This window comes from Squalius cephalus, assembly GCF_949319135.1.
Source record: "Squalius cephalus genome assembly, chromosome: 21".
NCBI lineage: Eukaryota > Metazoa > Chordata > Actinopteri > Cypriniformes > Leuciscidae > Squalius > Squalius cephalus.
In genome coordinates this window covers 6,312,656-6,323,195 of record NC_137142.1, presented here as the reverse complement: position 1 = coordinate 6,323,195, position 10,540 = coordinate 6,312,656, and the positions used below count along the sequence as shown (strand labels likewise).

At 41.2% G+C, this 10,540-nt stretch overlaps 1 protein-coding gene across 1 annotated transcript; it reads right to left on the bottom strand.

Annotated features, from left to right (window-relative positions):
• Nucleotides 1-966: 966 nt before the first annotated feature.
• On the bottom strand, nucleotides 967-6,110 carry dldh (dihydrolipoamide dehydrogenase). The gene is made up of 11 exons (XM_079855795.1): nucleotides 5,593-6,110; nucleotides 5,200-5,496; nucleotides 4,737-4,797; nucleotides 4,393-4,650; nucleotides 3,709-3,769; nucleotides 3,492-3,622; nucleotides 3,207-3,376; nucleotides 2,878-3,094; nucleotides 1,975-2,782; nucleotides 1,786-1,891; nucleotides 967-1,687 (listed from the first exon to the last, which is right to left on the bottom strand). Exons 1-11 carry the CDS (start codon nucleotides 5,638-5,640, stop codon nucleotides 1,682-1,684), a joined length of 2,163 nt encoding a protein of 720 aa, XP_079711921.1. The 5' UTR covers nucleotides 5,641-6,110; the 3' UTR covers nucleotides 967-1,681.
• Nucleotides 6,111-10,540: the final 4,430 nt, after the last annotated feature.

The window sequence follows — 10,540 nt, the reverse complement described above, 5'->3', positions numbered from 1 at the left end:
AGCGAAATCCTATTGTGCGAGTGAAAAAAGTTAAGTTAAAAGCTTAGCGTGGTATGTGAAAGCAACTGTCCAACAGTTGGCTAATACCAGTGAATACTTTTCACTGTATCCTCCCTGAACCCACAACCAAAGACTCTACAAGTTCTACAGAGCTCAAGTCACTTCTCATTTTTACAGTTATTGATCTAAAGGAAAGATTGGACTGTATAATTACTTTCCATATTGAAATAACCTGAGCAATCATTATTCACTTTTATACCATTGTACTCTCCTTCACCTGCTATATATCAAACATTTCACAAATACATTATTCAAATTTATATCTCACTTCTTTGAGTTGACAGAAGTTACAAAAGTGTTTAATAGGTGTACTGTAGAAAAACCGTTGGGCGATGATTTTTTTTTTTAAAGCATAATGATATAATGTAATGCTCTTATGCTCTGAATACCCATAAAATGTCTTTCCTTAAATACAGTTTAATAGGTTGAAAAGTCACATCACCAGAAGGACTTCAATAGTTCTAGTCAGTGGTCTGCTCGAATAAGTGAGCATATGTTAACCCTTAAATATATATGCTTGCAGATTGTTTTGACTGATAAAAAAAGAAAATACTGCATGTTTAATACATCTTAAAGTGCTAAGGGAGTTCTCCTTTAGCTTTATAAAAGTCACATAATGAGCTTGGCTACAGCTTTGACATAAAACGTTCCACCAAACAGAAACTTCACCCAAACCATTTGCAAAAAGTGGTTTTGATGTTTTTGTCAAAGAGCTCTTGCATCCCAAAAATACCCTGCCATCAAGATCAAGGCTGTAATTTGTCTTTACCGGGTGTGTCTTTGTCTTACTCAGTGAGGTTAAAAGGGAAAACATGCTACATTTGCCACATAAATCTGGCAAAATTAACAAAATGATTTAAAGATGGCAAACTCGGTACAATAACTCAGTAATACCTGACCAATTTTGTGATATTTCATACAGGATTTATTTGGAAAAATATTAAGGTGATTTTTTTTTTTCATGGGCAACAGTCATAAAAACAATTCCTGTAAGTTTTGACAGCGTGTTTAAATACATTTACATCAGAAAAGTCACATCGACCCGAAGTGCCTTATTTACAATAGACAAATTTGCAAAATGAAAAAGATTTTAAATTACATCAAACTTCACGCACACGAAAAAAGAAACCACAAACACATCGATCACAAATAACATTTAAATAAAAGAAATACAAGCTTTCCAAAAACAAAATCAGTAACAAACATATTTGATGGCAGTGTTTTTCCTCAACTGATCTATGTAACGATCAGAGAACTTCCAGATACACACTGCAGTCAGTGCATATGCATACACAGTATTCGATTCAAATGTGTGTTAAATACATTAAAAATACAACCCATCATAGTGCAATGAGGTAAAACCGTCCCTACAGGAAGTGCAGCGAGTCCACTTGGCACGTTCCTGGGAAACAAACTTTGAGAGTCCGAGCCAGTATGGCCCAACGTCCTTTCCTGCAGTCACTGTGTTTACTTCAGTTGAGAACCAGCTCATTCTGAATATCACCTTCAACATAAGTTTCACAGCAGCAGTCACATGAAGGAAACCTTCCCTCTGGTTTGAGCAGCATTACTGGAGTAAAACCTCCTGTAGAACAAGATGAGCTACAGCTCCGTTGTGGCGTTACACCTGGAACAAGAAGAAATGGCATACATTTAGCGTTCAGAAATCTAGATTTGCAGACTAACGTCTCAAGACTGCAAACAATAGAAAGCCTCTGGACTTACCTCGGTTGCAATAATACATTCATCCTTCTCCTCTGATAAAACAAAGACTGACTGGTACTTTGTGTCTTTGCACAAAGAATCTGTATGTTTCCTCTCTGTAGAATCACTGAAAATGAAAAGAATCAGCTTTAGTACTGCATAACAACACCTCGTCTAAAGTAACCAAAATCCACACACAACAATATTTACCTTTTTAAATGATTTCTGTGTTTCTCCTCTGAGTCGGACTCGAAATCCTCGCATTTTGTTGCTTCGCTCTTCTCAGAGTCCTCTCTACCCAAGTCCTCTGGCTTTAGCTCATGAACAAGATTGTAATCCACTAGAGAGTAACGAGATTTGAATCCGTTTTTTTCTCCGCCTGTGGCGTCGCTCTGAAAGTCCACTTTCTTGTTGATGTTCTTTACTTGCGTGGTTCCGATGACGCTTACGGACAAGTCCTTGTCTCGGCTGCAGTTGTTGGTCAGGTTGTTCATGGTCTCGATCTCACTATGGCTGTCGACTTGCTGGCTCCTCTGCTGCAGCTTAAGACGGATGTAGACGACCAAGATGGTGCCTCCGATCAGGACTAAAAGCACTAAAATAATCCCAGCACAAACCGCCGTCCAAGGAAAGGCTCCATCGTCCTCGGCGTAAGAATATCTTTTGTCGGCTTCCTCAACAACGGCTTGTCCCTGTGAGTTCTCCGGGAGCAAGAACTGACAGTTACGTCCTCCGTAACCCGGGATGCAAGCACACACATAGCGTCCGTCCCTCTCGTGACAAGTGGCACCGTTGTGGCACGGGTTGTGGAGGCACTTGTTGGCCGTGGAGGTGCAGTTCTTCCCGTTGTATCCAGGTGGGCATGTGCAGGTGTAGTCGTTGAGTCCGTCTTGGCACGTGCCGCCGTTCTGACAGGGATAGGCGGCACACTCATCGATGTTGTCTTCACAGTGCGTTCCAGTGAAACCCTCAGGACACTGACAAAGATAGGAGTCCACAAGATCTAGACATTGGGCACCTGCAGAATAAGAGTAAGATAGAAGACATGAGACAACTGATTCAAGCACTCCCTCTTCAGCATGTCAGGGATTTGAATGGGAGCAATCAATGTACCATTCGAGCAAGGGTTGGAGCTGCAGTGATCAATCTTCTTTTCACAGTTGAAACCAGCGTAGCTCGTGGGACACTGACAGAAGTATCCTCCATCAGGGTTGTCAGCGCAGCGTCCACCGTTGAAGCAGGGGCCGTCGGCGCAAGTCATGGCGCTCAGCTCGCAGTTTCTTCCGTAGAAACCAGGAGGACATGTGCAGCTGTACGTGTTTTCAAGATCCTGTGAAATCCGAGGAACGATTGAGAAGAAGTTAGGGCACTGAACAAAACTCAAGTCCTATACAACACATAAAACAGAGATTGAATTGACTCGCATATTTATTAAAACTCACAGTGCAACTTCCTCCATTTCTGCACGGGCTGCCAGAGCATTCGTTGACCTCAATCTCACAGCTGTCTCCGGTGAAGCCAGGTCTGCATGAGCAGGTGTAGCTTCCCTGGCCAGTATTGGTGCAAGTGGCCCCATTCTGGCACGGTTTGTGATGTGTGCAGTAATTAAGATCTGCAACACAAAATAAAACATGTAGGTTAGTCTTCTCTGCTGCGTACAGAGTCAATGGACAACTCTAAACCAACAACTTGTTCAACTACTCAGTTTACGATGTCAAAAGGCTCACCTTGGTTACAGAAGAGGCCTCCCCAACCCTCTTGGCAGTTGCATTGCCATGGCTGTTGGCAGGTGCCATGCAAGCAGCCCGGATAGCGGATGCAGTCGTCACAGTACTTTCCATTAAATCCCACTCTGCATCTAAAAACACCACAGAGGACCAGTTAGTATGTTGTTAACTTCCACAGCAATGAAGGTTGAGAGTTAAAAATCTCCATCGCACTTACTTGCATTCACCGGGTTTGTCGCAATACCCATGGTCTTCGTCGCATCCCGGAAGACAGATTGCTATAAAGAGAAATATTTATTTATTATTACCAGTTCCTTTCTGACAGACTCCATTATTATTATTCTGGCACAGCTTTACCAAGCTGCTCACTCGTACTTTGTGAGTAACAACAACGACAAAAAAAAGTTCTCCTCACAACCATTGGAAGGACACTCTGGTTAACACAGTTGCACTCATACAAAAGCTTCCTAAACAAAAGCCCCTTTTTTCTCTAACTGTGGGTCAGAAGTCCCCTTTTTCACTCTGTTCATCCAACCCCCTCCCCATAATGTCCCAGAGTCGGCGCAGATAAGGGTGGACAGCTGGTGTACATGGTGCCAGTGCAGGACAGCTGCTCTATTGTCTACCTTCACTCTGCAGCTGCCCCCTTCCAACAATACCTCACCGCTCAGAGCCAATCAGCGCCCAGCGCTCTGCCAAGTAACCAATCAGGCGTTACATTTAATCTATGGCACGCGTGCCATTATTTGGCCAACGTCCCTCATTTGAATCACACAAACGCCTGTTGCTTGCTACCATAGCGACGAAGTTTGTTATTGTTGTTTTTCCTCGCGAAATACCGAAGCATGCATGCGCACTAAAAACTTTCAAAACACAGGTGCAAAATATAGTTTATACTTACGTTCTGTGCAGTAATGCCCTTTCCAACCGGAGTTGCAGATGATTTCTCCGCGCTCTCCGCAGGTAAAGTGGCCGAAAGTGTCGTCGCGGGGACGGCAGAAGACAGAGCAACCCTCGCCGTAGTAATGCTCATCACAGACGAATCTGTACGAGTACTTCAGCTCTGTCCTCCCACCGACCTGTAGATCTTGGGACCATTCCTCGCCCACTGTCAGGTGCCTTTGGGTGGTCACACGACTGATCAGACGTTCTGGGTTTTCTGTGGACGTTTTAAATTGCGCGTTAGCTCATTGCCGCACCATGATGAATAAAAGCGTAACTTCTGTTAAATGCATTTCGCGTTACCTGTCGACAGATCATCGTTGGCATCGGTGTGCAACGCTTCGATAATCAGCGAAAATGTTCCCTGAAACATAGAAAATTACATGTTAATATAAGTTGAAATGTTAAGATTAGACTAGAAACGCATTCCTCCACACTTCCCTGCTGATTTACATATAACGGAAGATGTGAATGGCTTGAGGTGTGATCGCACTGGGGATTCGAGCTTCATTTTTCCGATTTCACACTTACTTACTGCAGTAAAATGAAAGGTTTCGGAATTTCACACTGAGCTGACAATTATATTTCAACCCAGGGGATGTGACTTTTCCCACCCGCTAAAGCGTCTAAATACCCACATCCTGAGTCATTATAAATCATTATGCTGTAATAAACCACATCAAAACGGACAAATGTAGGCTATCAAGATATACAGTAGCCTACAATGTAAAAAAAAAAAAAAAAAAAAAACCCGCAAACTACTCACCGGCCATGTGAATCCAAAAGAGAACTGAATGGGATTGGTGAACGAGCTGTCAGGAAAGCTCTCGGGAACTTGGAAGGAGTTTGATCCGAGCACTGGGGTAACGGACCCACCGTAAGTGCACGGAGGATCTGGAGACACATTGGCTTGGTAATGTTTCAGGCAAATCCTAAAAAAGGTTTTGCATTCACACTGCTGAGCCTCTGGCGCGGATCCTTTGCAGCAGTTTGCGTTGCCTGTCACCCCTTTCTTGTTAAGAAACTCCTGCAACTTTAGCTCGAAAACCCCAGAACAAAACCCCTGAAAAGACATGCAAATAGAATCAATTACTAAAAGTTGCCATCATAATGTGAGATCATTGCTCACTACAGTAAATCAGACGTTGACTTTAATTACCTGGCTTATCACGACACACAGCAAAGCCGCTATCATAAGTCGTCCCATGGTGGAGATGATCTGAACTGTGTTAAGCTTCCACGGGCCAGGCGATTGTATGAGACCGTGTCTCAATAAATCATTGAGGCTCGAAGTTCTCCACTCAGTGGGAGGCAGATGCTCTGTTGCGTTCACTTTATCTGCTCATGCAAGCCCATGAAAGTCTCCCTTGAAAAAAAAAAATCAAGCAATTAAATCCCAAATACGAATATAAAGAGGAAACCCCGATGCGCAAAAAATGGGGACGAAGAAATTCCCTCAGAAGGCGAATACTCCAAGTTGTCAAAAGTTTGCAGTCCACTTAGTTTAGGAAGCAGGGGAAAAAATGCAGAAAACCTAGGAACAGGGTTCTTCTTATCTTATTTTCCGTTTATACAATTGGCGTGGAAATGATCCAAACTTTCCTCCCGTGTACTCTTGTTTCCATGTGAGAGACTGACTGGATTGTGCGTGTTTAGTGTCCCAGTCCTCCTGCGGCCGGTTATATACAGGCAGAGACTGCTAGGGTAATGAGATGCAAATGAGCTACTCCCCAATCTGGCTCTGGTTGTCACAAAGGGACACTTTTCAATCCACACCATCCCCAACCCCCCCAAGAAAAGAAGAAAAAAAATCGGCAAATGGTCACTGAGCTGTAAAATGTGCAACTCTTTGCCACTGGGAGAGAGTGTGCGTGTTTGTGTGTGTGTGTGTGTGTGTGAGAGAGAGAGAGAGAGAGAGAGAGAGAGAGAGAGAGAGAGAGAGAGAGAGAGAGAGAGAGAGAGAGAGAGAGAGAGAGAGAGAGAGAGAGAGAGAGAGAGTAAAAAAAATAATTTACATGCAGGAAAATAAGCAACCTTGAGAATCCTGTACATCCCACTCTGACCTAAAACCACAAATGACATCACACATTGCAGGAATGTCGCATTCCTGATAACGGGACAAATAAGTATAGCCTACAGCGGGGTGTTTCTGGGCTGTTCATTGCAATATGACTGAAAACTCTGTGGATCTGTGTGTTGTCTTTTATTAGTCATTAAAAATAGGCTACAGGCTATACATTACATGTGTGCTTACATTTATTTTATAATTAGTTCGTTAAAAGGTGATTGTAATGTTCATCACTGTAAAAAAAAAAAAAACATTTTCACGATTTATCACAACTTTTTATCTTGTCCAATCAACTTAATTAATGTGGTTCAGATAACATAATATTTTGAGTTTCTACCTTTTAAGGCAACCAGGTAACTTACTTTTTAAAGTTAACCCAAAAATAAGTATTGCATATTTGAGCTAGTAAAAGGTTTGTTCTTGTAAAACATTATAATAACAACAGAATATCATCCCATGATTCTTTTCAATTTTAACAAAACTTTTTTTTTTTTTTATCATAGTTAACCTTGCGATCATTTTCCCCATAAATTAAAGCAATATAGGCTATATTTGTTGCTTATGCTAACCAATTTTTACCGTGGCATTTTACTTCCGTTCAGATGACAACATTTTTACAAGTCGAATTAGGGCCTATAGCTCCTCGCATAATCAGGTCATGCAAAGTGAACATGTTTATGAAACTTCTGCGCTTTTTTTAACAACACAACTTTCATTTCAGTGGTTTGAGTTTTGGTGACTCTGTAAGTTCGAGTTTCCATCTGGATTGTAAACGCTGAACTGGTGTGTGTCGTTCGCGTGGCTGTCATTAAGGCACTTTGTTATTGTGTGTGAGGGGAGAATAAGTTTTCTCTCTCTCTCTCTCTCTCTCTCTCTCTCTCTCTCTCTGTGCTCTCAGCTGTATGGTAATTCACACAGCACCTGCTCCCCTCACAATGAGAATGAGCTCCCCTCTCTACACGTCATCCCTCACAAAAGTACCTAGCAGCTTCTGTTGTTTTGGTGTTTTATCAATTATTTTGCGTTTAATTTGACGAGGAAGTTTCCAGTGCGTTTTTTAATCGTTCATATTGTTAAATGAATCGCGCTTGCCCTCTTTTCGCTCTGTCTCGTGAGCGTTTGTTTGTGTGTGTGTGTGTGTGTGTGTGAGAGAGAGAGAGAGGGTGGTCTTCATTAGTGCGTTAATTAAAAGCGCTCGCGGTTTTCAAATCCAGTGGAATGCAACAATACGTGCATCGGTGACACAGTTACGCGTTGTAGGGAGCCAGATAAGCAGATCTGATGAATGATGAAAGTAATGCGTTTAGAAAATACTTCAGTCCTACTCTAAGCATGCATTGTTGTTTAATCGAACGCGTTTGCTGATGCGATGGGATGTTATCGCGCGACAGGTGTCATTGCATCACACTCCGGAGCGAGTTATTGAACCGCTGGCCGTAAATAAGAGCGGAACCGTGTCACCCAGCTATCATCACACTATTCTTTGCCCTGACGTTGCACACATTTCCCGATTAGCCCAGCAAAGCATCACTGAAAAGCATGCTGAAAACCCTCAGATTTATGCCCACTTCGCTTATTCTTTTCAAGCATAATTTATGCCACGCGATTCTGTCCTGGTTAAATCAAGCAGAAAGCTCCTTTCTCGCATTCCTCCTCTTTTCTGAAGGTGGACTATGGGGAGACTGTTTAACTTAAGTGTTTCTATAGGGGGCTGTTGTACTTTAACTCCTGCCCACCAGTAGCTCTGACAAACAAAGCCGGGACTCGAGCTCTGACTCTTCATCTTTCTTTGCGCTTTAATTTTCATTGATTCTGAATACAAGGGGAGCCCTCGGGGACTCTCTCTGAAGACGCGGACAGCCCCCTCCCCAAGCCAACCATCTGCTACCAACCAAATGGCGTTTTTTCACATCACAACTGCATGTCTCCACTGCCTCTCTGGACAGTGCGCGCGCACGCGGGCTTCCTCCGTATGAGACTGGAAGCATGTAAAGAAGCAGCACATGAATGCCGCTGATGGGCCATATGGTTAGGGAAGCTGCTGGAAGTGGCCGTGGGAACGCAGAGTAACGGCTTGTGGGAGAGTGTCTGCGAATCGCCGCAGATCCGTCAAAAATTAAGTAGAGCGCAAATGTTTGATTTTTTTTTTCTCTCTCTGAATGAGACGGCGCAGTCCTATATGAAAGTGTTGTGGCATCAAGCACGTGAATACGTTTTAACCTTATTTTGTGTTCGGGAAAAGGACAATACAATATAGTGATAGTAGATTCCCCCATCGTGACGCAGCAAGGACTCGCGCTGATTAAAATAACAAAGGATGTGTCGCGTGCATGGCTCGGGTGGCGCGCTCATTATGAAAAAAACAAAACAAAACAAGAAGAAACAATAAAACGCACTGTGAATCAACTGCATCCGGTCTTGGAAGTTACTTTTTCTTTTTAATTACTTGAATCAAATTCTATTTTGAGAGAGAGAGAGAGAGAGAGAGAGAGAGAGAGAGAGAGAGAGAGAGAGAGAGAGAGAGAGAGAGAGAGAGAGAGAGGTAGGTGAATTCTTCAACAGGCTCGAGGACTGTCGCGTGCCGTCGTCCTTTAGGGAACATCTGCCCCTTTCCCTGGGGTGGTTTTGTTTCTGTGAGAAACTTTGGTTCAAAGAGGAAGAAAAATCAATAGTTCACCCGAAACAGAAAAACTTGTGCTTCTCAACATTGAATTCCTGCTTCTGCCAAATGTGACAACACATCTGTTGTTTCTATTATATTATTAATAGCTTTAATAGCTGAAGAGTTGAGAGGAAGAAATATAAATACATAGTTTATTTCATTCTTGTTACGTTTTCCCTCTCAGTTTGTGAAACTCATACAATACATGACAATACTGGAGAGGTCCGCTGCCCTAATTTAGTGCAAAGTTTTATGTAATGGGGGAAGATGCTTTTTCAAGATTACTTTTCAATTGTAACATATTTTAGATATAAGTTTAGCATGCATGTGCAGGATAATGTGTTATTATCTGAAATAAATGGGACACATTTGCTAATTTTGTTGTTAGCACAAAGTGTGACCCCCCCCCCCCCCATAAATTACTTTTTACATAATTATTATTAATATTTAGACATTTTTTTCAAAGTGTCAGTAATGTAAAATACTAAAAAACTAAATAAAATAAAAAAAATGTACTTTGACAATTTAGTTGATAATAGTTAAAAACGCAATGACAGACAAACCAGAATCCCTGTAAAAGAGACTCGTCTGAAAGGTAAAATGATTCTATGACTTATTGCAGGCATATGAATATTTACTTATTTAATTGCCCATCTTTTAATTGAAAAATATGTCATAATAGTAACACTATGAATGCAAATTTTCACTTAGCCTATCTAACTAGATTTTAATGAAAGTGAAGATGTCTTAAATGTACATCTATGGAAATACTGAATAATAACCCCACTAATTATTAAATTAAAAAAATATTTACACTAGTAACAACTTGCCACTTGAGGCCTTCTGTGACAATTCTCCACACATCTAAAAACATGAAGGTGTCCACAAATCCCTCATTAACAGACACATTAAAAACTTTGATATTCAACATAATACACTGTCATAGATCACTATTTTCCAGAGACACAACATTAGATCAATTGAGCCCAAAACTGTTTCAGCTGTCTAAATCTCACAAAAAAAAAAAAAAAAAAAAAGATCAGATGAAATGACAAATTTAAAAATAGCATAGCCATTTATCATAAGTGCTGAGATGAAATTTAAAGAAAAAAATTAAGATGGGGGCATCTTTCGCCAACCTACCCTATTTTTATCCTTATTACTAATTTTTGATAGTGTCCATTCATTCATGGTCGGCTTATTTTTGTATTTAAAATATGTATTTTGCACAACATACAGAGGAAAAAATGCCTACTAAATACGGGGAGATATTTTGGGTGTTTTTTCATACAATAGTAAGTCTTTACATAATAACATTTCTTTATTAACAAACACAGTTCTCACATTTAAATTAAATAACTTACTAATCTAGTAAGG

What these genes read in the sequence shown, in the direction of transcription:
- dldh (XM_079855795.1), bottom strand. Translation starts at nt 5,640, where the DNA reads ATGGGACGACTTATGATAGCGGCTTTGCTGTGTGTCGTGATAAGCCAG. An exon ending in CAACGATGATCTGTCGACAG is followed by an intron (nt 4,651 to 4,736) that starts GTAACGCGAAAT and finishes AAACGTCCACAG; the next exon opens with AAAACCCAGAACGTCTGATC. An exon ending in GACAAACCCGGTGAATGCAA is followed by an intron (nt 3,623 to 3,708) that starts GTAAGTGCGATG and finishes TGGTGTTTTTAG; the next exon opens with ATGCAGAGTGGGATTTAATG.